This window comes from Vicugna pacos, chromosome 3, assembly GCF_048564905.1.
Source record: "Vicugna pacos chromosome 3, VicPac4, whole genome shotgun sequence".
Taxonomy (NCBI): Eukaryota; Metazoa; Chordata; class Mammalia; order Artiodactyla; family Camelidae; genus Vicugna; species Vicugna pacos.
In genome coordinates this window covers 20,250,344-20,277,794 of record NC_132989.1, presented here as the reverse complement: position 1 = coordinate 20,277,794, position 27,451 = coordinate 20,250,344, and the positions used below count along the sequence as shown (strand labels likewise).

General features: G+C 39.7%; 1 protein-coding gene and 1 long non-coding RNA gene across 12 annotated transcripts in view; one reads left to right on the top strand and one right to left on the bottom strand.

Annotated features, from left to right (window-relative positions):
• The window catches only part of LOC140691756 (uncharacterized), a 36,146-nt gene extending 12,461 nt beyond the window's left edge, over nt 1–23,685 (top strand). For 2 of the 3 annotated variants that reach the window (XR_012067430.1, XR_012067428.1), the window contains 4 exons: nt 13,683–13,836; nt 14,139–14,227; nt 20,234–20,354; nt 23,301–23,685. This is a non-coding gene — a long non-coding RNA (uncharacterized lncRNA). The remainder of the gene's footprint in view (nt 1–13,682; nt 13,837–14,138; nt 14,228–20,233; nt 20,355–23,300) is intronic. The other variant, XR_012067431.1, reaches the window with a different exon arrangement.
• The window catches only part of NR3C1 (nuclear receptor subfamily 3 group C member 1), a 107,655-nt gene continuing 82,918 nt past the window's right edge, over nt 2,715–27,451 (bottom strand). For 8 of the 9 annotated variants that reach the window (XM_072955758.1, XM_072955768.1, XM_072955741.1 and 5 more), the window contains exons 4-9: nt 24,138–24,254; nt 19,068–19,346; nt 17,953–18,097; nt 14,194–14,324; nt 7,433–7,590; nt 2,715–6,886 (exon numbers count right to left, since the gene is read on the bottom strand). In XM_072955758.1, the coding sequence (XP_072811859.1) occupies nt 6,734–6,886; nt 7,433–7,590; nt 14,194–14,324; nt 17,953–18,097; nt 19,068–19,346; nt 24,138–24,254 (983 nt within the window). In that variant the 3' untranslated portion in view covers nt 2,715–6,733. Of the gene's footprint in view, nt 6,887–7,366; nt 7,591–14,193; nt 14,325–17,952; nt 18,098–19,067; nt 19,347–24,137; nt 24,255–27,451 lie in introns of those variants that run through there. The other variant, XM_072955772.1, reaches the window with a different exon arrangement.

Here is a 27,451-nt window from a genome sequence, read left to right as displayed (position 1 = left end):
CCTATAGCCTGTTGGGTGGGGCTAGGTCTTGGTGCTAATGATCCAAGCAAGGTGTCAGCCTCCAGGAAAGCTCATGTAGATGAATGCTCCTAGAATGCCTGCCGCCAGCCTTTATGTCCCCTGGGTGAGCCGCAGCCATTCCCTAACTCCTCAGGAGACCTTCTAAAACTGGCAGGCAGGTCTGGCCCAGGTTCCTATGAAATCACTGCCTCTGCCCCTGCCCTTGGGCCTAGAGCATGCAAGACTGTGTGTATACTTCCCAAGAGAATGAAGTCTGTTTCCCCCAGTCCCATGGGGCTCCTGGAGCAAAGCCTCTCTGGCCTTCAAAACCAGAGGTCCTGGGGTCTCCTCCTTGGGGTGGCCCAGATTCTTATTTCCAGCCTAGCCTCATGTATACTCAAAGATGGTACTTTGTAAGACAATGCCACAGTAACAGTAGTAGAAAATTGATGGTTATTTACACTATGCACACATATTAACCTGTTGACTATAGTGAGGGTACAGAAGATGAACAGTATAAACTGCTTGTTGAAATTCAAGTGGGCTGGACTAGAGCAAGGAGTTTTTTGTGTGTCTGCTGTGGTCTACGTGAACTCTTGTTCTGAAATTAACGTCTGTACCCAAATGAAGTAAAAAAAATGGTAAAAAGTGTTTCCCTACAGAAGTCTGGTTTCAGTTTTAAGTGGGAAATAGAAGCGTGATAGAAGAAGAGGAAGCTGGGTTTTCTTTTACCAAAGAAAATGCTATAAAGTTGCTAACGCTGTTAAGAGACACTTAATGCCAATTAATAGAGATAAGTTGAAGGTCTTAAAGAAATACTGAACTAGTGTAAATCCCTCTGTATTTTCAACACCCGAAAACAGGTTCATACTTTACCTGCCAAATTAAGAATTAATTTGGACTTGCATCGATTCAGTTGTAAACTGTCTCCCTCCGTTTAAATGTAGCCTATATGCTCTGCGTAGCTTGAAGAAATAAATTTGTTGATTTTCCTGTGGGCATTAGCTGCGTTAGGTCCTTACTAGTGTATTTGACAAACAAAAAGTAGTGTCATCTCTGGGCAGCTGTTTTTCACCATCAGTATCCCCAGGGGATAGGACACATGTTTTTAGGAGAAGGAATTATCATTGTTAGATGTCTAAGTCAAAACTGATTTAAATTTAGAGGACGAAGTGAAGTTCAGCAGCACAAAGGCTTTAATCCTTTCTGCTACTGTTACCTTTAATGGGAGCAGAAAGGATTAAATGAGATCATGCGAAAAGCCCTGGCACATAATGCTCAATATGAGTTTATTTAATCTAGTTTGGAGCTTTGTATTCATCATTTCTCAGTAGTGCCTAAGAGCATGGACTCTAGAGCCAGATGCCCAGTATTTTTATTTAAAAAAAAAAAAAAAAGAAGTCTTAACCACTTCCAAGCTTGTGACCTAGACAAACTACCCAATTGTTAGTCTCCTTGTATAAATGCAAGGTTAATAGTACTGCTTTATAGTAGCACTTTATAGGGTTACTAAGTTTAAGTGAGATCATATATTGAAACATGATGCCTGGCACAGAGTAAGTGCTCAGTAAAATTGAAACATTAATTCAAAAACAGAAAAACAAAACCAGTTCCCTGCGAGCTTACAGCCTAGAGACATGTCTGACCTGGGATAAATGGCCTCATTATGGGTATTTTTGTCATTCAGACTTCAATAAAAGGAGCGCTAGCAGCTGTGAACCAGTTGCTTAAACTCTGAGCTTGTTCCCTTTTTCTAAAATGGAGCTGATAGCTTCCTTAGCATTTGTTTTTTAGTTCATTCATTTTTTGGATGAGGATTAACTGGTACAAAGTATGTGAAAGTGTTCTGCAAATGTAAAATTAATATTTGAAGTAAGTGGTAAAGCAATAATGTATATACCTACTGGTGCCATACCTGGTATTTCTGCCTTGTACCTCAGGATGCTGGGAAAGGAGGTTTGTTACTTACACGCTTGCAAGTGACTGAGGGTAGCAGCAGTATTTTCCTTGTTCACATCATCAATATTCATCATATCGTAGGTACCTAGCAAAAACTTGATGCACGTATGACAGGTAAGGCAAACTTGGTTTTAAAAATACAATACCGCTTTCTTAGTGATGGAGGTCATGTCGAGAAAAGAGTATTTATAGGCGGGTCTGCTTTTTAGATCATCCAGTTCAGATACGACCTGAACAGATGCTTTTGGAAATAGTGTGCACATGTACAGAATAAGCTGGTTTACCACTTACCCCTTATGCCTTTCTTGTCTATGAGGTGCAGCATTGCTATGGTGTTTGCTAAATATTTATGCCGTTTTCTGGGGGAAAGAGTAGACTTACAATTAAATACGGTATGAATGTTGACTAGGTGACATTTGTTTATATAAAATTTCATTTTTCATGATAAAGACTTAGATTTGGAGATGCCTTAGGCATGCATTCTTCCTTCCCTTAGTACCTTTGCAGAAACTGGCACATGACCATTTAAGGCATGGATGGGATAGCCTTTGGGTCTTTGACACCAGGATTAAGCACATTTTGAATTTATGCCATATTAGCATGCAACCGTTGCCACATCGACATTTAAATGTCCACTTGAGCATTGTTAAACTTCCTGAAGTGATAACTCTACCTTCATTTGAAGGAGACGGGGGAAAAAAAGGAGGAAAATTTGAATTGCATGAGTTTCATAAAAGCATGTTGGAGTCATGTAATGAAAAAGCAGATTTTTTTTATTATGATGTTTCTCCATATTTGGCGTTGCTGTAAATGGCTAGCTAACATTTACTGCCAATTCAGTACAAATGTGTGGTTCAGTAATACCAGAACAGCAAATTTAAATGAAAAAGAAAAGTTAAACATTTCCACACAAGATTTTACATTTACAGTCTGACGTTTCACTGCGTAGGTAAAAAGACTTTTTTTTTTAACTGCAGATTATTCAGCATGAATAAAAAACTACAACTTTTATTTTTAAACAGGAGTCACTGGTTTTAATTCTTACACATTTTAAAATTACTGTGATAAAAAATAATGAAAAAGCTTCTTAATAATGCCATACACAGTATAATATAGATTTGTCCCCATTATATAGCATTTGTTTAATATACAAAATAGAATATTGACACACTTGACTCTATATGTAGGTAAGCAAGTTATTTGAGGAGGGTAGTTTCATACAGCCTATCAATCATCAGAAAATAAAATCTGTCTTTGAGGCATTTTCTAGAGAAGCTAATCCTTTCCCAAAAAACCTGGTCACTAATCCTTGGTGGACCAGGCTGACTGGTTATAGTCTGGAAAATGATGAAACTTCCATTCTAAGTGGTTAAAGTGTCCTCTTTACACTATTTTCCCTTTCGACTCTCAAACCAGGCACATAAAAACACATTCATCTACATCTACGGTCTTCTGGGTGACCTACCAGGATCGAAATCTCATTGAGGGCTGCCACAATTCTTGAACTGTGATAGATCAGAGTGTAATAATATTGTTCACTCCATGGTGATGTAGTTTTAGGATATTTAAGAGAACTAAAATGGTCAGACTAAATGACAAGAAGATGTATAGACGGATGAGTAAAGTTGGAGTTGCTTATCCTCCCATCCCCCAGTTCGGAGGTGAGGCTGGCTTTCCTTTCTATGCACATCCAGAGTTCATCCTATGCTAAATATCAAGGTCTTCCTAGGCACTAATCATGCTAGTTTTCCTTCTGGGGTGCCAATTTCGTTTTCTTTTTTCTTTTTTTTTAGGAGAAGGTAGGTGCTCTTTTTGGTTCCCCTGCCATAGTTTCAGATAATTGAGTATGTATATATCCCCAAAGCACCTGAATAGTACCCCATAGCAAGGCCTAAAAACACTTGAGAGGGGCACTTTTTTCCACCAGTAATTAAAAATGTTCAGGATTTAAGTCACCTAGGCATGCCGCCTCTCACTGAAAATTCTATAATAGTTTGGGCTGGCAAGATACCACATACATAGAAAATGAAGCTGCTTTCAAATAGCACCATAGCTTTTTTTCCACTTAAATCCACAATTATACCCAAACGTGATGAAGGTAACTTTTTTCTTTCTCACATAATCTAAAAGGACACAGCTTTTATTTGCATTTAATGTACAGCCTCCTATAGTTTTATGAATGTCAGTTCATTTCCTTTTAACAACAAAGTGCACACATCTTTTTTTCTCTGAGCTCTTTTTTTGGAGCCAAGTTGTTGGGACCAAAAGTAAGATCAACGTGTGATGTGCTTTCTGATTGTAACCGTAGAATATTCTATAAATGAATAAAACTGTATCTTTCAGAAGCTCTTTTTGAAACTTAACACTGTCATTGATAATATTCAAGCAGTATTTCTTAGGCACGAAAAATTCACATCCAGCTCGGTTACAAACTATCTGAAAATACTCTGAGATCAAGTTAAACGATTACAAAAGGTACGGCCCCCTTTAGAGAGCATTGAAAAACCAAATGATCACATTTTTATTAAATAATTTCTCCAAAATACTGAAAAATAACAAATAACATTCAAAAGCATTAAAAGAAAAGATACACATGTCTTCGTGTTATTCGGAAATGAACCCTTGTAGGAAAGAAAGGAATTAGTGTATTATCGGCAACCTATGAGATTCTGCACTATTTACACGTTGCTGGTACCTCTATGCATATTATTGCCGAACTTCTAAAGCCTCTGGTTTTATTAAAGTGTTGGAGAGGCTGTGTGTGATGGTGCCTGTAAGTGTGTAAGCACCACCTTTCTCTGTCCCCCGTTCATACACTTGAGCCCAAGAGGAGATTTAGTAAACTAAACCTGCGCCGACAGACTCACTGCTGGAATGAGAAGGGTGGTCAGTCTGGGAGGCAGAGGACGACTTCCTCCGTGATCTGAATGGGACGGAACCTCAGCAACCTTCACTGCACACGGGGCCAGTCTCTGTTTCCCTCTGTCTCGAGAGCAAACCTTTTTGGTTTCTGAGACCGTTTCTGCCTGTATGAATGCTTGCACACACTATAAATCGTATAGGTTATCCATCAACATTTCTCTGACCCCTACAAAAAATATATAACATGTCGCGATAAAACAATCTCATCTAAAAATCATTCTTATGTTACACTGTACAAGCTATTTTACAATCATTTTAATAAATTGCATGTAAAGCTGCAGTAGCCCTTCCCTTCCCAGATTAGTGAATACCAATATGATATATATCTGAAACTATAACTAAATATAAAAATATATTAGAAGTTTCATATTTTTAATATTAGATGTTCAGCTTTCTATTACACAAATAATTTGGCCACCTAGAACAGAAATCAGATTTCTCGTGGCTTAGTTAAGTACATTCTGAATGTACAGAAAGTTGGTAAGGTGCACACAGAAAGGGCTACTACAGCTTCTATCTTGTTTAAAATAATTTCAAACATCGAGGAGGAGAAATTCACATGACTGTTGTTAAACTCTATGGCACACACAGGGATGTGATGGATGTATAGTTTTATGAACATGGAAGTCTGACATACAGCTCTAAATCAGAAAAATCAGTCGCTGAGCTTTCCTGTATCCCCAGGAAAGGTAGACCAATTGGTGACAAATGGGAATGTGAAAATGGGTGTCTAGCCACTTTTGCTGTATTAGAGATTTGGTTTTTGGGGGTAAAGTTTAGTGGGAGGAAATACTTGGTCTGATTAAAATCTCTCAGCTGTGTTTTCAGCTGGTCATTTGGAATCGTAACTTTTAAGAAGTTATACAAACTACAACGAAAGGTCCTGAAAGACAGCGTCCCAACTTTCTTGCCATCTAACCATTGCAGAGATAGGGCGTTAGATACAAACAGGGCCTCTTGGTAGTTGTTTTTTTTTTTTTTTGAAACCATCACCTATGGTTCACCCAGCAGGTCACTGGAGTAGGTGCTCTACACTGGTTAGGACGGTTAATTTGCACAATCTATATAATTCTCCACTGAAGCAGATATATACAAAATATGAGCTTTTTGACAAGAAAACTGGAGATTTGAGTCAATTTTTGTGGTCTTCTGACAGCTAAGTGCCATCAGGTTAGAAGCACCAACCCATTTTCACACAGAAGATTAATGTTTAGAGTTTATTTAGGAAAGCTATGAACTAGCTGCCCATCTTAAAACAGCTGTACAATAACTTGATTACAAAAATTATGTAGGAAAAAATGAGCAAGCATAGTTCACTGAATAGAAAGGAAATTGTTAAAACCAGACAGTGATAGCTATAAAAGGCACAACTTCCCTTTTCTGATAATACACTTGTAAACTTTTCAGGTTTCCATGCAGAAATCAAAAAACGCTACCCTAACTATACAGGGGGAGATAGGCCAACAAAAGATAGAGAAGATTTTGTCCAGCCAACTCTGAGAAGTCTGAGCAGAAAGTTCGTCACACACATTTGGGGCACTGGTGGTTTAGGTGCCATCCTTCTCTGACAGTGGAGGTTACCCCCGTGGTACTGTGTCTAATTTTTTGGGATCCATCAACTATCACTTTCTACTTTGCCCATCACTGAAAAGTGATGGCTCAACTGCTTCTGTTGCCAAGTCTTGGCCCTCTGTAAACCACATGTAGTGCGTATTCAAAAACAAAACGAAACAACAAAAACCGGACAAAAAGAAAAATGATAAACAAAACTGCTACAGGACAGACTGATAGTTTGTACAATGAAAGCTATGAATTCAACTTTCTTTAAGGCAAACCTTTCTTCTTAAGGCAGTCACTTTTGATGAAATAGAAGTTTTTTGATATTTCCACTTGAATATTTTGGTATCTGATTGGTGATGATTTCAGCTAACATCTCTGGGAATTCAACGCTCAAGGACTTATCCAAAAATGTCTGGAAGCAATACTTAAGGAGATTTTCAACCACCTACAAGAAAATACATAGTAATGATTAGTCTTAAAAATTATCCATAGGGACATCTCATGCTTATTGTTGGTGTCTAATTTTTTTAAATTTCTGACTTAGGATATACCAATCTCTGCTGGAATTCCCCAGGTAAAAAAGTTTAATTAAGTAAAATGAGCATTTGGGTACTGAAGATACTGTGAATTGCTTAAATTGTATATAGAGTATATGGAATTAAGTTTATCATGATGAATTGCAGTACCATAACATATGAAAGACAGAATTTGCTGGATTAATCATAGCAAAACAGAGAATTCTACCTTTTAAAAAATAGTGTTAAATTCTGTATTGGCATCATGATGTTAGGTGCACATGAGTAGATGAAATGTTTCATAATTGGCCTTAGGAGAAATGCGTGCCAAATGGGACTTCACGAATTGAACCCAAACCATCACCAAAATGCATAAATGGGGAAAAAATAAAACCTGGTAATCATATACACTAATCAGGACATACGTTATGTCTCAGAAAATTCTTGTGATATGTTGATTTTTGTTTGACACTTACATCATGCATGGAGTCCAAGAGTTTTGTCAGTTGATAAAACCGCTGCCAGTTCTGACTGGAGTTCCCTTCCCTCTTGACAATGGCTTTTCCTAGCTCTTTGATGTAGGTCATTCTAATCTCATCAAATAGCTCTTGGCTCTTCAAACCTTCCTTAGGAACTAAAAAGTGAAGATGTAGTCAATTAATTTTCTTACGGTAACTTTTCATACATGCAAGTAGTCATAGCACAGTATCATGGGTGACTTTGTCTATGATGCTCTTTATGCATTCTATTAACATAGAAGCATTTTCAAAGGACTGTGAAACTAAAGGCAAGGGAGAATATGGGATAATAGGAAATTGGAGGACTGAACTTGGAGTATTTGACTTTGAGTATATAGCTTTGTTTCTCATCTATGAAGTGGAGCTTCCTCCCTAGTTCACCAAGCTAGTTGGAAGACCAAATGAATAATGCCCTGATGATCATTCTGCCCTTGAGTGTGATGCTAGTACAGACGTAGAAGGCTTCAACAACAGTGTTGATTTCACCAGTTACGTCTGGGAATACCTGTGATGTCTCCCTCAAAATCAGCATGCTGTGCACTTTACTAGTCAGTGTGTTAACTTAATGAGTTGATGTGATACCAATGTAAAAAGAAACTTAATTTTTTTATGTGGCTTATATATAATACCTTACTGGGGAGCAAACATGCACCTTTCCTTATGTAGAGAAATATAGAAAATACCTCATGGATCATAAAGTTGGTATAGAATGAGTTTTTTTAGAGGACTCTTTCTTTAAAAACTGATACTAGTTAGAAGGACTGTGTACAGAGGGTTAATCACGTTTTCAGTCAGACTTGCAGAGATGACTCTTGAGGATGTTCCACTTCTTAAAGTGTGCTTCTAGGAATGCTGGTTCTGTGTAAACAGTGATGAGGGAAAAAAGGAATTTGGCCAAAATGGAGCACAACTAAATGTTAAGCAGATTGGTAGATTTCAGGACTTTTCAAGAGTAATAATTAAGCACTCTGCAGGGAGGGGAACACATTGTTTATCAAACCTAAACTTCACTGCTGTTGACATCTTAGAAAATGGTGGAATAGAGAAAAAGCAGTGGGTTTAGGAGCAGACAGTCTTCATTTAATTCCTACTTGCCTTGTGGACTTGAGTTATAACTTCCCCTAGCCCGTTTGCTACTTTCTCAGTGGAGTTAAAAAAATGCTTTTAATTTTTAAAAATTAGCTATAATTGGCATTTTGTAAAATTTAGGTATAATTGGCATATAACATTAGTTTTAGATGTACAACATGAGTATTTGTGTAATTGGGAAATAATGACCACAATAAGACTAACATCCATCATCATAAATTGTTACAGAATTTCTTCCTGTGATGAAACCTTAAGATTTACTCTCCTGTCAACTTTCAAATACCAAATACAGTATTACTAACTATAGACACCATGCTGTACATTCCATCCTCGTGACTTACTTATTGTACAGGTAGAAGTTTGTACCTTTTGACCACCTTCACCCATTTCGCCCATCTGCCAGCACCCGCTCCTCCAACCTCTGGCATCCACCAATTTCTGCTATGTATCCCTGAGCTTTTGCTTTTAGCTTCCACATTAAAGTAAGATTATATGGTATTTATCTTTGTCTGATTCATTTCACTTAGGAGAATGCCTTCAGGGCCCATCCATGTAGTTACAAATGGCAAGACTACATTTTTTTCTTATGGCTAAATAATACTCCATTGACGACAGACACCGTATTTTCTCTATACAGTCATCTATCAGTGCACACTCAGGTTGCTTCCATAGCTCGGCTATTATAAATAGTACTGCAAATGAACTTGGGGGTATATGGGTCTTTTCCTGTTAATGCTTTTGGTTTCTTCGGATAAATACCCCAAAGTGGAATAGGGGGATCATATATAGTAGTTATATTTTTTAACTTGTTGAAGAACTTCCATACTGTTTTCTAGACCATCTGCAGCAATTTAAATTCCCTGAGGAGTGCACAAGGGTCCCCTTTTCTCCACACCATCACCAACACCTTGTTACCTTTGGACGTGTGGATAATACCCATTTTCAGAGATGGAAGGTGGTATCTGATTGTGCATTTGATTTGCATGCATTCCTCTGATGACTAATGATGTTAAGCACCTTCTTATGTATTGCTGACTATTTGTATGTCATTTGAAATGTCTGTTCAGATCTTTTGCCCAGGTTTTCATCAGGGTTATAGTTTTTATGCTGTTGAGTTCTTCATATGTTTTGGATATTAACCCCTTGTCCAAATATATCCAAACCCCAGATATATGATTTGGAAATATTTCTTTCCATTTGGTTTGGCTGCCCCTCCCCCCCTTTTTTCATTTTGTTGATGGTTTCCTTTGCTTTGTAGATGCTCTTCAGTGTGATACAGCCTCACTTGTTTATTTTGCTTTTGTAGACTTGGCTTTTGGTGTCTGACGCAAAAAATCAACACCAAGAATGATGTGAAGGATCTTATTACCGCCTATGTTTTCTTCTAGGAATTTTACGGTTTCAGGTCTTACGTCCAAGTCTGAGCCATTTTGAGTTAATTTTTGTGTGGCTTAAGACAGTGGTTTAGTTTTTCCTAGCATCTTATTGAAGACTGTCCTGTCCCCATTATGTATTGTTGCACGTCTGTCTTTAATTAATTGACTATATATGCATGGGTTTATTTCTGGGCTGTCAATTATGTTTCTATTGATCTGTGTCTGTTTTCCTTGGAATACTCTACTGTTTTCTTCTTAATTGAAATATAATCAGTTAAAACACGGTATTCCCAATTTTCTTGTCCCATCTCTTTTTAACCTTGCTGTTGTTCATTTCCCTTACCCATGTTACAATTTTCCAATACAGTGCTGCAATTACTACTTTAAATAGTTGCTAGATCAATTAAGAAAAACGAAAGCCTGTTTTCATCTCCTTCTCTAAAGCTTTTCCTTTTACAGAGATTCATGTTTCTGAGCTATATCATCTTCCTTCACTCTGAAGAACTTCTTTTAACATTTTGTGCAAGGCAGATCTACGAGTTACATTCCCCATTTTTTGCCTGAGAAAAAAAGTCTTTATTTTGCCTTCACTTTTGAAGGATAATTTCACTGGACACAGAATCGTAACGTAGGTAATTTTTTTCTTTCAACACTAAATAGGTCACTCCATTTCCTTCTTGCTTGCATGGTTTGTGGTAAGAATTCTAGTATAATTGTTATCCTTGTTTCTCTGTAGGTAACCTGTATTTTTACCTCTGGCCTTTTCCGAGATTTTGTTACTGTCTTTGATTTTTTATAGGTTAACTGAAAGATGCCCAGGTGTAGTGTTTACCTTTCTTGCTGTTTTCTGTGCTTCCTGGGTCTGTTTCCAAGTCTATCATTAACTTTGAAAACTGACTAGTCATCATTACTTCATAGATATTTCTTTGGTTCCTTCTGATTACTCCGCTACTTACGTTACACCTTCTGAAACTGTCCTCACAGTTCTCGAATGCTCTGTTGCATTTTTTTCATTCCTTGTTCTCTTTGCATGTTAAGTTTGAACTGTCTGTTGACGTATGTTCCAGCTCAATGATTCTGTCCTTGGCTATGCCCAATCTACTGACGAGCCCAGCATTATGTTTCCATTACAGTATTTTTAATTTCTAGGATTTCCTTTGGATTCTTGGAGTTTGTACCTCTCTGCTTACAATACCCGTATGTTGCTGTATGTTTTTTACTTTTCCTTAGAGCCCTGAACATACTAATGGTAGTTACTTTACACTCCGTCTCTGATCATTACAGCACCAGGGTCACGTCTGAGTTGGGTTTTGTTGCTTGTGTCTCCACACATTATTTTAATTTTTTGCTCAAAGCTGGATATGACATGTAAGAGCTGAGGTAATTAGGCTTTTAATGTGGCTAGGATCTGGGCTGTGTTTAACGTTGGCTGCAGCTGTAGGTGTGAAGAGGCTTCTGTTTCCTCTGGTTTCATTGTTTCTGTTCTACTTTCTTCCGTGCTGTCCTTGGGTTTCCCTAAGAGCTCTTTAAATCGCTGTGTCCTATAGCTCTCTCAGTTGTAACCCTGAATTATCCTGGAGCTCTGTTAATATGGCGGTAAGGTGATGGGGATGTGGAATGTTTTATACCTTTATGGGTAAACGTCAGGTTTTTTTTAAGTAGGCCCGAGTCCCTGGGCTGTGACCTTCAGAGGTGTTACTGAACCTTTTCCCTCCCCTCCCTGTTTGAGATAGGAAGGTAGAGGGAGCTGGAATGACTGACTTGCTTTTCCCCCCAGGTCGGATAAAGCTTTATCACAGCAGTTTCCCTTAGAGGACAGAAACATGATGGGGTCTTTGTCTGAGCTTCACCATGAGAACCTGGTGGAGCTTCTGGAGAGAAACCCAGAAAGTGTGGGTAACAACCTCACTAAGAAGTTTTTAACACATCAGCTATTGTTCACTTGGTCGCCAATGATTCACCAAAATTACCACAACTATTGCTACCTTACTGGCTCCAGTAGTTTCTGTTCCCAGAAAGCTGATCTTGGCTGTGTTTCTCTATATTTGCCTGTATTCTTCACATTTTTTGCTCTGTGACCTCACTTCTCTGATGATCTTAGAAAAGTCATTGATTTTGTTTGCTCAACGTTTTCTTACTGTGAGGATGGGAGTGAAACTTCCAAGGTGTTTACTTGTCAGAACTGAAACTGGAAATCCACCCTCATTTTTCACTTTGCTTCCTTAGCTTAAAAAAAAAATTCCTTTTTCTTGAACTGCTGCTGTTCTGGAAGGTTTCCATCTCTTTGTGTAATTTTTTTTACCTTTGGTTTTGGATATTTGATGATTATTATTAGGCTAGACCTTTTTTCAACGGATGTACTATGAAAAGGTTGCCAATGTGTTTAGATAACGGTCTGCTTTGCTCGCTGCAAGTGGCCTCACTCATTCACCTCATTGGGCTATGTATGAATACTGTTTTTATGTTAATTGTGACATGAAAAGAGTTGTGAAGCAGTGTTTTAGTCCTTCCTCAATCATGCCTCTTGCCCTTGTTCATTTACATGAATACATAGTACACATCCGTATATCAGTATGAATACAGGTACACACATAGGCACCTTAAAAAGTATTCTGGTTAATTTCTGCAGATATATATTTGACTTTCAATGTCTTCAAGTCCATCTTCTAATCTGCCTTTAGATACATGATCCATTTCTTTTCAATGTCACCTGTCTTTAAACTAGCTAAGTACATTGATCCACCAGGCTTTGCAGATACCGTCTGAGAGAGGCAGCTTCGGAGTGCAGTTGGCCTCTTTGGGGTAGTACTTGCCTATACTTGGTCTGTAGTTTTTTCAGTTCAGTATTTTTTAGTGGGAGGTTAGGATACCTATGTCAGTGTTATGTCAGAGTGGAATTCATATTATACCTGGTTTTAGGTATGTATTACCATCCTTGTGATCGTATTTTTTCTTTAAAGGAACCAATGACAAATACGCCTTCAAATTACTTTTTCCTATCTAGAATGAAAAAAACACGCAGCTCAGTGAGCCTGGAATGTATAAACCTTAAACTGTAATTTTTTTTTTTTTTACCAATAGTATGTAGGTATTGACCTATACCTGGATGTTACCCATCAAAATCACGATTCATGGTCAGAACTTGAACTGTTTACTCCCTTGAATAAAATCAAGCTCACTTCTTTAACAAGAGTACTTCTGCTGATAAGCTTAGAAAAATTAGGTTTTTTAATCGGTTGTGGAAAATTCTGTTGCTTTGGTTGAAATATTATTAATACTCTTTAATTCCATTTGGAGAGCAAAGATAGAGAGCATTAAGATGGATGTGTGCTTTGGAAAAGCTTCAGTAGATAAAGTCATGGGCAACATCCAAGGCTCCAAGTTACTTAGGTACTTTGAAACCACAGTTACTAACGGAAGGAAGGTTTTTTTCCTTTAAATGGCAAAGGTACTTACTTGTATATGAAAGAGGTATTCAGCCATCGACTCCAGTATTGTATAAACACTAACCTGATCATTTTTACTGGAGTGGCCTAAAGTTTATAATACCAACTTGTTCACAGACCTTCTTTTATTAGTTGTTGAAACTGCCACATTTTGACTAATACAGAGCAGATAGTTTTCAGTAGCCTTGTAGTATGTCTTTGCTGGCTGAAACTACTCTCAGTAAACGTCATATACCAATAAATTTACATAAATTTTCAAGATTGTTTTCTAAACCCTTGTTGTTCTTTTCTAAATAGATTACCTCTAACAGTCCAGCTGCAGTGCCGCAGGAAGCAATCGTCTACCAGTCATCAAGCACCCCTTCTGTAGGTCGTATCTTTTTCTCCCACCATGTCTTATACATGGTAGCATTCATCGCATCATGAAAAATTCTGACCCAGTGACAGTGTAGTAAGTAGGGAAACGTAAGCCATCCTAGTTGGCTTGCTTTTCCCATGTCGTCTATAGTGGTATTGCCAAAGGTCACAGGAAAGGAGGAGGAAGTCTGTAGGCATTCTAGATCAGCAGAGACCTCCCCTATCCCCACCCAGCGGTTCAGATGCCTGTTCATTTCTCATTAATCTTAGTATCACTGGCTGTGCCTTTCTAAAATCTTACATTGTTGAAAATCCACAGTGTCTGACTAGCAGGAAGTAGTAGTAGACTTGGTGTAATTTTGAGTGCTTTGTATACCAATACACCTTTGTTTCTAGACGCTGGTAGTTCACGCTTTGGATGTATTTAGAAGCGAAGAGGTGTTCTACCAACCTGAAGAGAGAAGCAGTAAGGTTTTCATACAGAGGTACTCTTCGTAAGATACCTGAAGCCTGTGTAACTCAGAGGAAACATACAGCATATGTTTACATTGGTCATACATGCAGGGTAAAGCCATTCTCTGCCTGTGAAAAACAAATGATCAATGTTAGAGTTAGAAAGAAATAGTTTTTGTCCCCGTTAAAAACAAAAAAACAAAACTTTGTTTTTTTTTTTTTTTTGCGAAGCTATGAAGTCATCTTACTGTTGCTATTTAATGCTCATTCCTTATGGGTCAGAGTTTTGAAAACCTTTGCTTAACATAGTGGGGAAATGATTGTCATATATTTGTTGTATTTAAGTGTTTAGAATTTACTCCTAGAGAATTTATTGCTAGTTGCTCATTTAAATCAAGGTTGTATGGTAGCATTTGAATCTGGCTAATTAGACAATACAGTTTTAAATCCTACCTATTTGAAAATCAAGGTATTTTTTCCGCACAGCATTCCATTATAAAGACAACTTAGGTGTGATACTGTGAGTTATGCGGAGGGTGAGAATTAGAACATGACTAGGCCTTCCGGTACCCCAAATCAGCCTGTGACTGAATATTTTTCTAATGAAAGGTACCAAGTAAATGTTCAATAGTTACTATCCTGTAGATCTCTAAAGTTCTGTAACTTTTTAAATAACACTAAGAGCCCCAAACTGTGCCTTGTTCACTGTTTGTTAAGACCTGGTTTTTGTGTTCGTGTTTATTTTGGAGTTTCTGACAGACAGTGATCTCGGACTTAACGGAAAAAAAGAAAAGATTATTTGAGCAGCATGAAGATAGATACAAGCATGGGAAATAAGAGTGCCCTCTTAAAAACTACTGTTTTTGTAAGCTTTCTATCCTACAATGAAGTTGAACACTGAGAAAAAAATTTCTGTAATTCCTCCTGTGTAAGAAATACCAGGCTATGGTATAACTGTCTCAATGACTGGTCCCAAAATCAAAACTCTAAATTAGATTCACTTTATAACACAGAAATATGTTAGTGTTTCATATAAATCTCTGCTTGTAGTTTTAATCCCATGAAATGATTTCAAATGGCTTTTTAGAAAGTGACAGTAAATAGTAAATATTGTCGATGATGTTTTCAGGTTTTGAAGCATGGATGGAGTTGGAAATGAGCAGCAAGGACTGAGAGATGTCAAATGTCTTTGAGTTTACATATCAGCTGTATACATCTATCAGTTAAATTTGATCAAACAGCTGGTATGTTGTTAAATTGCGGTGCAGTGGTTTGAGCAGTTCTTTTTTTTGGCAATAGACAGGTGAGTTCTGTCTCTGAAGGAGATCTCTAAGAGTATATCTGTGGGAGGTGTGGTCTGGCCAACCACATGGAGGTGCCTGCTAACTGAGGGCCGGGAGAGATGTCCCCTGGAATAGAGTTGGATGACATCGTATGCTTGACATTCCTCTTGTCATGCTGCTTCTCGCTATGAAGTCTGGTCTTCAGTTCTTCCTCAACTCAGATGACATCTCCTCCAGGCAGCCATTGGCGACCCTATCTCTAGTAAAAACTCTCATCACAATGTGAAAATGACTTATTTGGTGGTGGCGCGTGCCTGCCCGCCTCGCGTATGTACGCAGTGAAGGTGAGGAGTCGGTTGGGCTTGTTCTCAACTAATGACGCGCTGTGCACAGAGGACGAGAGTGGGAAGTGTTTTCCTCCTCTAATCCATTTTCCATCATGTTGTCGTCTGTCCCCCCTCCTCCCAAACTGGCTTCTTGATGCTAGAATAAAATCCAGACTCCATGTCATGGCCTACAAGATTCTGCCTGACTTGGCCCCATCCACTTCTCTCCACTCACACAATAGCCTTAGTGGCTTGCTCTCGATGTCTATGCGTGCCAAGGTTGTTTGCAGCCTCTGTGACTCATCTCTCCTGGCTGAGCACACATCTCTTCTGCCTGAAGTGCCCTGCTTTTCCTCCAGCTTGCTCTTTAGAGAGAGGTCTTCTATGGCGCCCTGATCCAAAGCAGCACACACCCTCTCACCTTCGTTCTCCCCGATCATATCATGGCTCTCTGACACAATTTTGGTCATTTATGATTTTCCTGAGTTTTATAGCTCAAGCTCTTAAAAGACCATCTGGCACTTGGTAAGTCCTGTACCGTGCTGAAAAGTCGGGATCACCAATAGAAAAACAACATTAAGTTGAACTGAATAGTTCAGCTTCTTTTAAAATACCTGGAGCTAGTATCATCTGGTCTCTGAAAACACATATGATAATTTGGGCTAACCACATCATAAAGCAAGCCCTCCCATTGAACACTTAGCTCAAATAGATGCTTTTCTATAACCTCTGCCCATTATTTTTTGTGAGTGGCATACCTAACAGAGAAAGCAATATGTGTTTTATCTTCCTCGGATAGCGTCTTAGGCTGTCCTCACTGTTGCTAAGCAGCCTTTTCTCTTTCCTCCATACATCCTCTGTTCCTCAGTTGATGCTGATTTCCAAACTCCTTGCCGCTGTGGACATCCTTAAAGTTGTCACTGTTACCTTGAACACGGTATTCAGTTCTGAACACACACTACTTACTAGTGATGCAGTAACTCAGAGTATAATGAGACTGTTATTCTGCGGACTGTCAATGTGGCTTAAGATGTCAATTTTTTTTTTTTTGGATCTTAGTCAAGAGCACCTGCAGCTCACAATTAAAAACAGAAATCTTTCATTTTTTAATTCTGCCCAGACCGTGTGTGTGTGTGTGAGCATGTGTGAATTCTGTGCTTGCATTCTAATTAAGGAGGATTAGCTGTGAACACAAAGAAGTAGTAATGCAAGGCAGACAGTGGTAAGAGCAAGGCAGATAAAGCAGAGAGGTTCTACAGGATGATGTGAACATCGTGAGCTAGGGGTATGTTTGAAGGATAGATGATCTGAGTGGGAAAAACGAGGATGTGAAAGAGGATGATGAGAGAGAAAGTGGAGGCCAGATTCTGGAAAGCCAGAAACCATGCTGAGTGTGCACTGAGTGGTCAGTGAAGACATCTGTGTCAGGGACACACATTATATGATCACACTGTGTGTTAAGAAGATAAAATGAGTCAACATGATGGAGGATACACTGGAGGTGGAAAGCTAGTTGGGAAACAAATGCAGTGGAGGTAAGGGGGAGCGAACACCTGCAGTAGGTCTCCGAAGCACAAGCCTAGAGGACGAGAGGCAGCTGGTGTATCAAACGTTAAAGCTTGGTTGGTTCTCTCCCAGATTAAAAAAAAATTGTCCCTATGTTCCTTCCTAGTCATAAACATGGAGCGAGCCTTGCCATGCAAAAGGATAGCCTTTGTCTGCGGGTCCATGCCTCCTGTTCCCTCAGCGCAGCTGCTCTCATCTGTAGTTGTCCTACTGAGAGCAGGATGGACGTGAATTGTGTCACGCTTTGCTTCCCGTCTGGAATGGGATTACGTAGTGAAGGCAGTGCCACAGTAAGGTTCCTTTTTCCTTGGTGCAGACTTTACTGATCCCAAGAGATGTTCACTGCTTAAAAAACAGCCTCAAGTATGTCCTGGGACAGTCATGATGCCACAAGTAATATGCTCTGCATTACACCTGGCCTGCCTTCAGAATTAGTAAACAACTCTATTTCAAGTTTGCCCAGTTCCAAGACAACTGGTAGGATTGACTCAGTCCCTGAACGATCACAGTGCACAACAGGAGTCCATCAGGAAAACATCAGCTGGGTAAAAGTACCCTGTGAAAACAGGGAGAACGACTTACTCATTAATAACCAGATCAGGAGCGAAACAGAGCAGGTTTGCGTTCGACTGTCTGTAGGATCTCCATCCCAGGGCGAATGCCATGAGGAACATCCACGAATACTGAAGTAGGGTCATTTGGTCATCCAGGTGTAAGTTCCTGAACCCTGAAATCGGAGAGATGAAGGTCTGATCAAACAGTCCACTCATCAAACTGCCCAAGACAGCACTGGGGGGCCCCTGACAGACAGAGGAAGTGAAGCACCAGATAGGCAGAGTTTTCTCTCATCTGGCATGTTAGGACCAAAAAGCAAAAAACTTAAGGGTTCAGTCAGTTATAACAGTTTTTGCCGACTTAAGTATCCACTAAATAAATGGTGCACTCCACAGTAAAATAGAAAGGTAAGAGTCCTGGCCCGGGACGTTACCCATTCAGTGAATGTAAGTTGAAAAACTTCCCCTCATAGTTACACCTCTTTTCCTCGTGACGGAGCATGAATGGCAGGAGGCAAGGTTACTTTATTCTTGTCTGTCTCTAACTATTGGCGTGAACTGAAACTTGTCAGTTCCCCTCTAACTGTGACGTCCGAGTTGCCACTGACGTTGACTTCTGCCGTGCTACATCCAGTTTCAGTAGGGGAACTTTTATTGCACATTATCTTGACGTTAAATTAACTAAAACTTACAGTCCACATGTAATTTTATTGAGTGAAGAGTTGAAATCATTTTCAATCTGAGTACTTTTTGACAGTGTTACTAGGGCTGTTACTAGGCAAGTTTGGAAATAACCTGTTTTTACGAGTGATACTTAGAAGGAAAAGAAACACTATATATCATCTTCTAGACTTCTAGGTAAAGGAATAGTGAGTAACTCTGGTAACTCTAGTTGTGATGTTCCAGTATCTCATCTGAAATCACTACGTGCTCCGAGGAATAATGTAAAAAGCAAGGGGAAGTGTAGAAGTTTTATCACAGACTCTTCACTCTTGCTTAGTTACCTGACCGTCATCGTCAGTGCCCAGAACCGAGTAAGAGAAATGAGACGCGCCACGGGATCAGGATGATGAAGAGCGAGAGGGTTTCATTGAAAAAAACGTTAAGGTTTGTGCCTTAGCTGTGTCATCTCTGACTTCTTACCTGGTATGGCCTTTGCCCACTTGACTGCCGCAATCACCTGCCGGCCCCCTAGCATGTTGAGTGTGGTCATGAGCCGCCACGTTGTATCCGGAACAGAACTGTCGTACCCCGCGTATAACACCTCGGGTTCGATGACCTCCAGCAGTGACACCAGGGTAGGCGTGAGCTGTGGTAACGTTGTAGGAACTATTGTTTTGTTAGCAGGGTTTTCAGAAGTGTCTGGTGAGACTCCTGTAGTGGCCTGCTGAATTCCTTTTATCTTCTTCTTTGTTTTTCGAGCTGTGTGTATTAAAAAAAAAAAAAACCACAGAAACGAGTTGCCATGGGAAGGTCTGGGTGGTACAGTTTATTTAAGAAGTATTTTAACTTCTGAAACTATTGAGATGGAAAGAGGAGAAATCTTTTATATAGCAATGATGATAAAGTGACATGGGAGAAAAGAGAAATAAATTTTTTCCTTGAAAGCAAAGGATCAAGAGGAACCCATGCATTTGATTTCCTTTTCCGATAAGCCAGTTACTTCATGACAGTTATGCAGAATTGTCTTAGAACAGTGTGTTAAAACAATTTAAACAAATTACTTCTATGTATTCTTCCATAAATCTTCTGTTACCTTGCAAAGTCAAAATGGTCATTACCTACACAAGGCAAATTACTTTGACTGTTAATCGAAAGAATCTTGTTTGTAATACCGCATCAGTAGGTCATGTGGCTTAGGGTTAATCTGAATTATGGTAATAAGTATAATGAAGAGAGTGATACTCCCTACAGCCTTGCACAAAGTCCCCTTTCTATCAAGATGCTGAGATGACACAGCAGATCACAGGCTAAAAATAGTATTAGTTCTAACAGCAAAAAGTCCACTTCTTACATTTTTATGATGGATATTATATGGGACTTGAAAACCTCTGTGCAGAGGAAAAGAAAAGCTTTGCATTTCTTTATATAAATCACTAGTGGGTACTTTCTGTCCTCTAAGATTTTTATCGATGACTCTGTAAACGTAAAATTACCTATTTTCATAGTATGTAAAAAGTCACTAAAGTTATCTTTTATTTTTGACTGAGTTTGGAACAGTATAATCAAATGACAACAAGGATTCTGTAGATTTTTAAGGAATACTTGTTATAATTGGTTCCAGTGACAAAAGTATTATTCCTTGTTAGTTGATGTGCTGAAGCCAGCAAAGAATTACAGTCGTCTGAAAAGAAAGTGTTCAGAGCTGCAAGGAAGGGCGAGGAGTCTAACTGACCTTTAAGAAGAAATGCACCTGTCTTCTGGTGTGAGGTAGGCAAACCCTCTTGCTAAGGGGAAAGTGAATGCAAATTACCTTTTAGAATCATTATTAGATGCTCTGTCCCTAAAATGACCAACTGCAGTTAGTGGAGGACAGATGCAGTGGTGAGAACTATACATCTCAATGTCCAGTGTTGGGGAGGGGGGATGTCTGTTGTTTACATTGAGTAGAACGGTCCCATTTCTTACTGCGCTCTCTGCTGCCACATTGAAGAACTTTCAGTTACCATTTGAAAGGAGAGAAAAAGGATCATGATCATTTATTTTACTGTGTTCTGTAGAAGAGAAAGTATGGTACGGTAGTAAAGAGAGCTTGAGTAGGAAAGCAGCACGTCTGAATTTAAATCCTGGGTCTGCCATTTCAGTAGTTGGATATCTGTGCAAATTACTGCGTGGGCCTTGATTGCTTCTTCTGTACAATGAGCATACTGTTAGTACCTACTTCTTAGGGTCTGTCCAGAATTAAGTCAATGGACAGAAGTGTTCCTGGCACACGTTAAGTGCTATACAAGACTGACGCTTGCCTCAACTGGTGGTGAAGTACGGTTGTGGAGTATTTCGAATTGGCATAGTCCGAGTCTGTAGAGGAGTGACAAAGCTTTAAAAAAGGAAGAGCTCCTTTACATAAAGAAATCGTCTCAACAAGCAAAGGTGTCTCAGTGACACCCAGATGTCAAAATCATGATATGAACTTTGACAAGTTAACAAGGACATGCATGTCCCAAATGAATGCACTGCAGCGATATTGTAAAAATCTCAATGAACCGTAAGTTTGCAATTTGTTTAGAACATACGTTCCTACACTGCAGATTAGAAAAGAGAAGGACACAGACAAGATGGCATACTTTGAAGTCTTTTCTTATCCTTACTATACAGTAAAGTCTCTTACTGTTTATCTATAGTCCTTAGAGAAAGAACTGGTTGTTTTGAATTAAGCTAAGCAGCACTGGTGAGTCCAATTGTGTAAAGCAGAGTAGAGCAAGAAAAAGTACTAACAGATTTTCACATAACTTAGCAAGAATTGAATTAGTTAAACAATAACTATTTTGAAGCAACTTAGTTGATGAGATTTTACTGTAAATGAAGTTCTGGTTGGACCATAAGGATGTGCAGTCAATACATGTTCTGTATAGGAGTCTGTGATAGCTCCATTTTATTTTTAATAGAAGTAAAGTCATCTTGGTTTAAAACTTAGCTTAAATATCAGTTAGGAAATGCAATAATACCATAAGGCTTCTTGCCTGTAAGTTCCACTTAGCTCTTGATGGCAAAAATAAAGTTGTAATTGGGAATGATTACAGTATACCTTAAAATGAAAGAAGAATAAAACATTTAGGATCTCCATGAAGAAAGTCAGTGTATGCAAATGGCAGGCATTCTGAGCAGTGAAGAAGACTGCCTTGAAATCAATCTTGAGAATGACTTGGTATGGAGCAACAGTATCAAAATGCACCACTTGCAGTGCTAAATTAGATTTGTGGAGAGAACTGCTCTGAGAGAGTTGATGGCTTCTGCAAAATTACTCTGGGGATGTCATGAAGCTGCTTCGCTTAGGCAAAGACTTGAGCGAATAAGAACATTTTAAAATGTTTTTTTTTAAAATAAGAAGAAGAATATAGATGAGCCATGTGTTTCATACTTAAGTATTATGGCCCATCAAGTATTTCTGGGACACACATAGACTTCAAAGAAAGGTTTTATATATTACTGGAATAACTTTTTTAAAAAATGAGGCTTCCACACTGGAAACACATATATAAAAAGTCTATTAACTTAGATTTTTTTTAAAAGACGGCTTTCTTTAAATTTTTCTACAAGTAGAATGACATTATGAACGGCATGATAGGTGCTACCTAATATCTAATACATGATTATAATGACAAACTGTGTAGTGTAAGTGGACATAAGGTTAACCTTGGCCCTACTGGAGAGTGTTTTTTATTTGAGGGTCCCAAATAACCTCTTTGAATAGAAGGTATAACAAAGACTAGCATGTTGTAGCTCTTGACAAAGGCTCGTTTGCCCAATGTCTGATATTTTACAGGAGACCTTAGAAAAGCATGCAGTGTGGTTATTTTTAGTAGTGTTTTGACACACTGCATCTCAGTTTAAGTGGTACGTTTAAATTTTATTCATTCAAAAAAGGTGACTTTTCAAGCGAAGATCTGATTAGAAATGGCAGTGATGATACACTCGATCATACAGAGAAAACAGATGCCATTCACTGCCTTGGTCTTCGAGTGAGGTGAAGGCCAAGGGCACTACAACTGTTACTGAATTGTAAGAGGGAAGAGAAATGGGAGAAAGTTAGGCCATCAGAATCAGTGCTTCATCGTTGATGCATCTTATTTCTGTTGAATAAAAAAATTCCCTCATACTTTGGATAGACGAGGAACAGCGCAAAAGAGCATTACATGTTTAAAGCTCCAAAGATGAACGTGAAGCTTGACGGGTAGTTGACCGGTAGCGTCTAAAAATGTCACTGGGTAAGCAGCCGCACTGTAGTAGGGATACAGGCTGGCGCTGTTGCAGTCAAGTTCAAGCAACCTAGGCATTCTTAGAAGAAACTGGGTTAGGTGATGGTGCCATGACTGTCTGTAAACATGGTAAAGAAAAGACTAATTTCATTTGTCTCTTTTGCTATCCAAGTAATAGGATGAAGTGAGAAGATCATGTTGTGTGTGTGGCTTGGGGAGTTAAGACTGTATTCACACCCGTGAATCTACTTAATAGTTAAAAACATACACGCGTGCTAAATAGCACCAACAGTTAGTCTCTCCTATCGAAAGAACAACACGGTTTCTATTCTCCCTGTAATATCGGCATATGCAAGATGAGTCTTTCGAAAGCACCAATCTGATCATGTCTCTGCCTTGATTTTCCACCTAACTCCCACTCGGCTTTTCTAAATTTAAAATGCAATGTTGCTTCTTGCAGGAATCTTCCCCGCCCTTCGGGACAGAATGCGGTGACCCTCGCCTCGTTGTTGCTCTATTCCTTCTGTAGTGTGCTGTACGTGCTGTTTTGTGATTGACTGCAGCCCAACTAGATGGTCAGCTCCTTGGATACAGGTGCTATCTTATTGATTTTAAATACAGACACTGTTTGTCATTTCATGTCTAGTGTCCACCTTGTTGGTGAGTATCTGCTGAATCAAAATGCACACGGGTTATAAGGCACCCCCACTTTGACAGAATTTCAACTAAAGCAAAATTCCACACTTTTTTTATTCCAGAGAAAAGATTTGAAATGACGAGGTGAATGTGAACTATATGATGTGCTATATGAATAAGAATGTGAAATAAACTTAGAAGTCGTTTCAGATTCCTTCTTTACTCAAAAAACAAAAGTATCCAATGTGTCCTTGAGGAGTCCCTCCCCGCGACCGATCTGTAAGAAATCACATACACACAGCACATACATACACCTATGTCAAGTGAAAGGTAATAACAGAAAAGTGGACATGGAAAAACATCTGAGCAGCATTTGTAACCCTAGGAAATAGTTCTGACGTTGAGAAAAGGAGTAAGATAAAAGTAATGCTGCTTAAAATACTCTAAAGTTCATGGTGACGTAATTTTCTTTCTTAGTCTATGGTGTGGCTATACTGAATTCACTGTGTGTAGTAAGAGGGGGTGAGTACATTTGAGCAGATCATGAAAGACTGATTTAAAAATTTCTACTCGTCAATACTTCATCTTTTAGATTTTAAAAAGGAAAACGATGCATTTTTATCGGATGCAGAGAGAATTCCTTTTGGATACTTAAGATTACCTTCCAGGTTCATTCCAGCTTGAAGACATTTTCTATAGCGGCAGGCGGGGCAGTTTTTCCTTCGAATTTTATCGATGATACAATCATTTCTTCCAGCACAAAGGTAATTGTGCTGTCCTAAATGGGAAAGGAAGACACTGTTAAAATGTAAGAGGTCTAAAAGAATATTTTCATGGGCAGGCTTTGTATTTTTGTTCTGGGTGGAACATAGACAAGGGTGAAAGGCACTGATGAAGGAAGAGACAGTGTACCTTTACATCCGTTACAAAGTGGAGGGGTCAACCTAAGAAGTCTTTCTTATTCTGTTCGACAGAGTTTACTAAAAAACTCGTCTGCAGTATACATATAGAAATGGGCAGAAATCGTTAGCGTACCGCCTGCCAAATTGTGACAGACGGGACGCTTGCACATTTATCAGCTCTCGGATCAACAACAGTACCCCACAAACCCTCTTCCTGCCCCTGTCCAGTCACTACCCACCGCACGGATCCTCTTTGTGGGTAAATGGTTCTTTCAATGGTGCTTTCAACAGTTTCTTCTTTTTAACGAAAGTTAGAGTATCTGTGTAATGACTATTTTATTATGACTTCAGACCTAATGTGAAGGCGGACTGACAGAGGAAACTGGTTTAAAAATATTAGGAGACTCCTAAAGGGAAAATGACTTTAGTTCAACATGATGTCACCATATGCCCACAAAGTGTGTTCTGCCCTCCAAATACTGAATGAAATGATAGGTGAGCACTGAATCTTGAACGTTAAGGCTGCCGGGTGCATCAGACTTGGCAAACTGAACAACTGTATCTTAGGGATATTGGATCATTATTTCAGACAGTAAAATGTAAATATGAAGGGTCGCTACTGCTTAAAATCTTTTGGCACACAGTATTCAGTGATGTGTTAAGAGGTTAAGGTGCAGTTGTCACCTGGCAAAAAATGTGAAGGAAAGTTTAAAAGGAAAAGAAGGAAAGTGTTCCAATCCCCTCCCTCCCACTCCTGGACCCCACCTCCCAAATCCATCTTTGTAGTTTTCTTTTGTTGAAGAGAACGATCGGAGGATCCGCTAGCCTGGCAGACACGGAAGGCGCCGCCTCCAAGAGGCTGGCACGTCCCGCAGCTAGAGTAGATAATGAGGAGTTCACGCCCACGGTACCAGAGGGGACGGTCTTCAGAAGACTTCGGGGCGTCACTCTTCTCAAACAGATCATACTCCAGGTAGAGAGAACAAGATCATAACTATGAATTTGTTCAACGGAATATACGTAGATCAGACTTTTGGGAAAAGACCCTTGAGGCATAGGACAACCCTACCCTTGACTTGGATGAAAACATACTGTATTTTTCTTGTTCCTAGTATGGTAAGTCACAGTGCTGCTCGTAAGTGCTCGTTTTGGGGAGCTGGTTAACAGTATCAGGTTCAGTTCTTTGTGAGGGCAGGCCGCAGAGTTGACTGCTGGCCTACAATTCCGCTGTGTTCCAGAGTCGTGCTCCAATGCCAAATGTCGGTACCAGCTGTTTCAATTCCTCTCTGTATTACGTGTACGTTTCCTAGCCTCTCGACTTGGATATGGATTGGCAGCATTAACCCCATAATTCTGTCCTCTATAAAGTTTAAATAGGAACAACAGATGCCATCATCGCTGGAGCAGTTACAAAGCAATTCTACCAGAGGAACGTCCCTGAATTGTTGTCCTGCAGCGACGAGAAAGGACAACTGAAGAAATGACTCACTACTCTCCACAGGAGAAGTTGCAATGCTTGATAGATATGTAAGCAAAAGATGAGAACGTACATGTTATGCTAATGATTTTTCCCCCAGGTGTGTCTTGAGCACAGTTAGGGATCTGAGCTACAGGACTGGGGGCCGTGTACCTTCATAAACTAAAATCAGTTCTGTCTGGTTATGGGAAGTTGGGTAAGTCTCTGGGTGTCTTCTCTATAACAGGGGGCGCGTTGGCTAGTGGTTAGTATTTTATAGGGCACGGACAAGTACCACTAAAAGTCCCTCCCTGTCAATGCTTTTGATGAGATGACGAGACACTGCCATTGCTGTCTTCTGCCACTTGGTAAATTCCTTTTGTAAAGAAGGCAGACGAGATGTCAGGAGAAGAGCCTTCAGGTCAGCTGGAATTGCTTAACATTGTTTTGTGTGCATTATTTTTTTTATGGTAGAAATCTAATTTTGGCTATGGATTCTGATTTTTATTCTCGGTGGGTGTGGTTACCGGTCTCTCAGATGGCCCCCAGCGGTGTGTCTTTTGACAGTCATACTCTCAGGCAGTCACTTCCCATAGTATACCAGGATGGGTCTGTGTGACCAAAATGTATGGCAGAAATGGCCGTGTATGACATCTGAGAGGAAGTTATAAAAACGATCTGCTTCCATATCTGTCACCCTGTCTTGCGTATCCCGTGTTTAGAGGGATGCTGGCTGGTACGCTGAGAGAGGCGGCCCACAGAGCGAGGAGCTGAAGCTTCCTGCCGAAACCATCGTGAACGGTTTGGGAAGTGGGTCCTCCAGCTCCCGTCCAGCCTTCACATGTCAGCAGCCCCCACCCACAGCCTGATGTCATTTTGTGGGAGTCCTCAGGAGTACCCGGCTAATGAGCTGCTCCTAAAGTCTTGACTGTCCTAAGCTGTATGATACAGTAAGTCTACTGTTGAAAGCTACTAATTGGGGGATAATTTGTTCCCTATGAATAAATAACTAATCCAGTAGGGACAGTCAAGTTGTTGCTGTTGTAAGTAAACTGATGTTACTGAAAGAGCGGTCCAAGGCGACTGTTAAGTAATGGGACACTGATGCACAGACACGACCGAGATAAGGGAAGCGCTACAGGAAACGGGCAACGTGGCATAGGGCGTGTTCGAGGGCTCTGTGCCGTTTGTAGACCCTGTGTGAAGTGTGCAAGTTTTAAATGGGAACTGGGGCTGTCAGCTTGGGCTTCTTCCTCGACTGCTCTCAAAAACAGTGTCGACGAGGGGAACGTGTACACGGTGAGCTGCCAGGGAGCCCCTGATCTCAGTGGCAGCTCTGTTTCCTAGCCGTGTGGTTTCAGCAGTGCTGACTAACTTTGCTGAGCCCGTCCCCCCCACCTCTGTAAAGCTGGAGCATGAGCACCGATGTTGCTGAGCTTTTGCCAGGGTTAAAGGCCGTCGCGTCGAAGGTTCTTAAAAAATAGCGCCGAGCACGTCGTAAGCTCTCGATGAGTGCTAGCTATTAAGTAATTCCCTCGTTAGGTCTTTGATCTCAGTATATAACTAGACTGTAAACTGCCAGGAGACAAGACTTCTGCCACACCTGGGGGGCAGTGC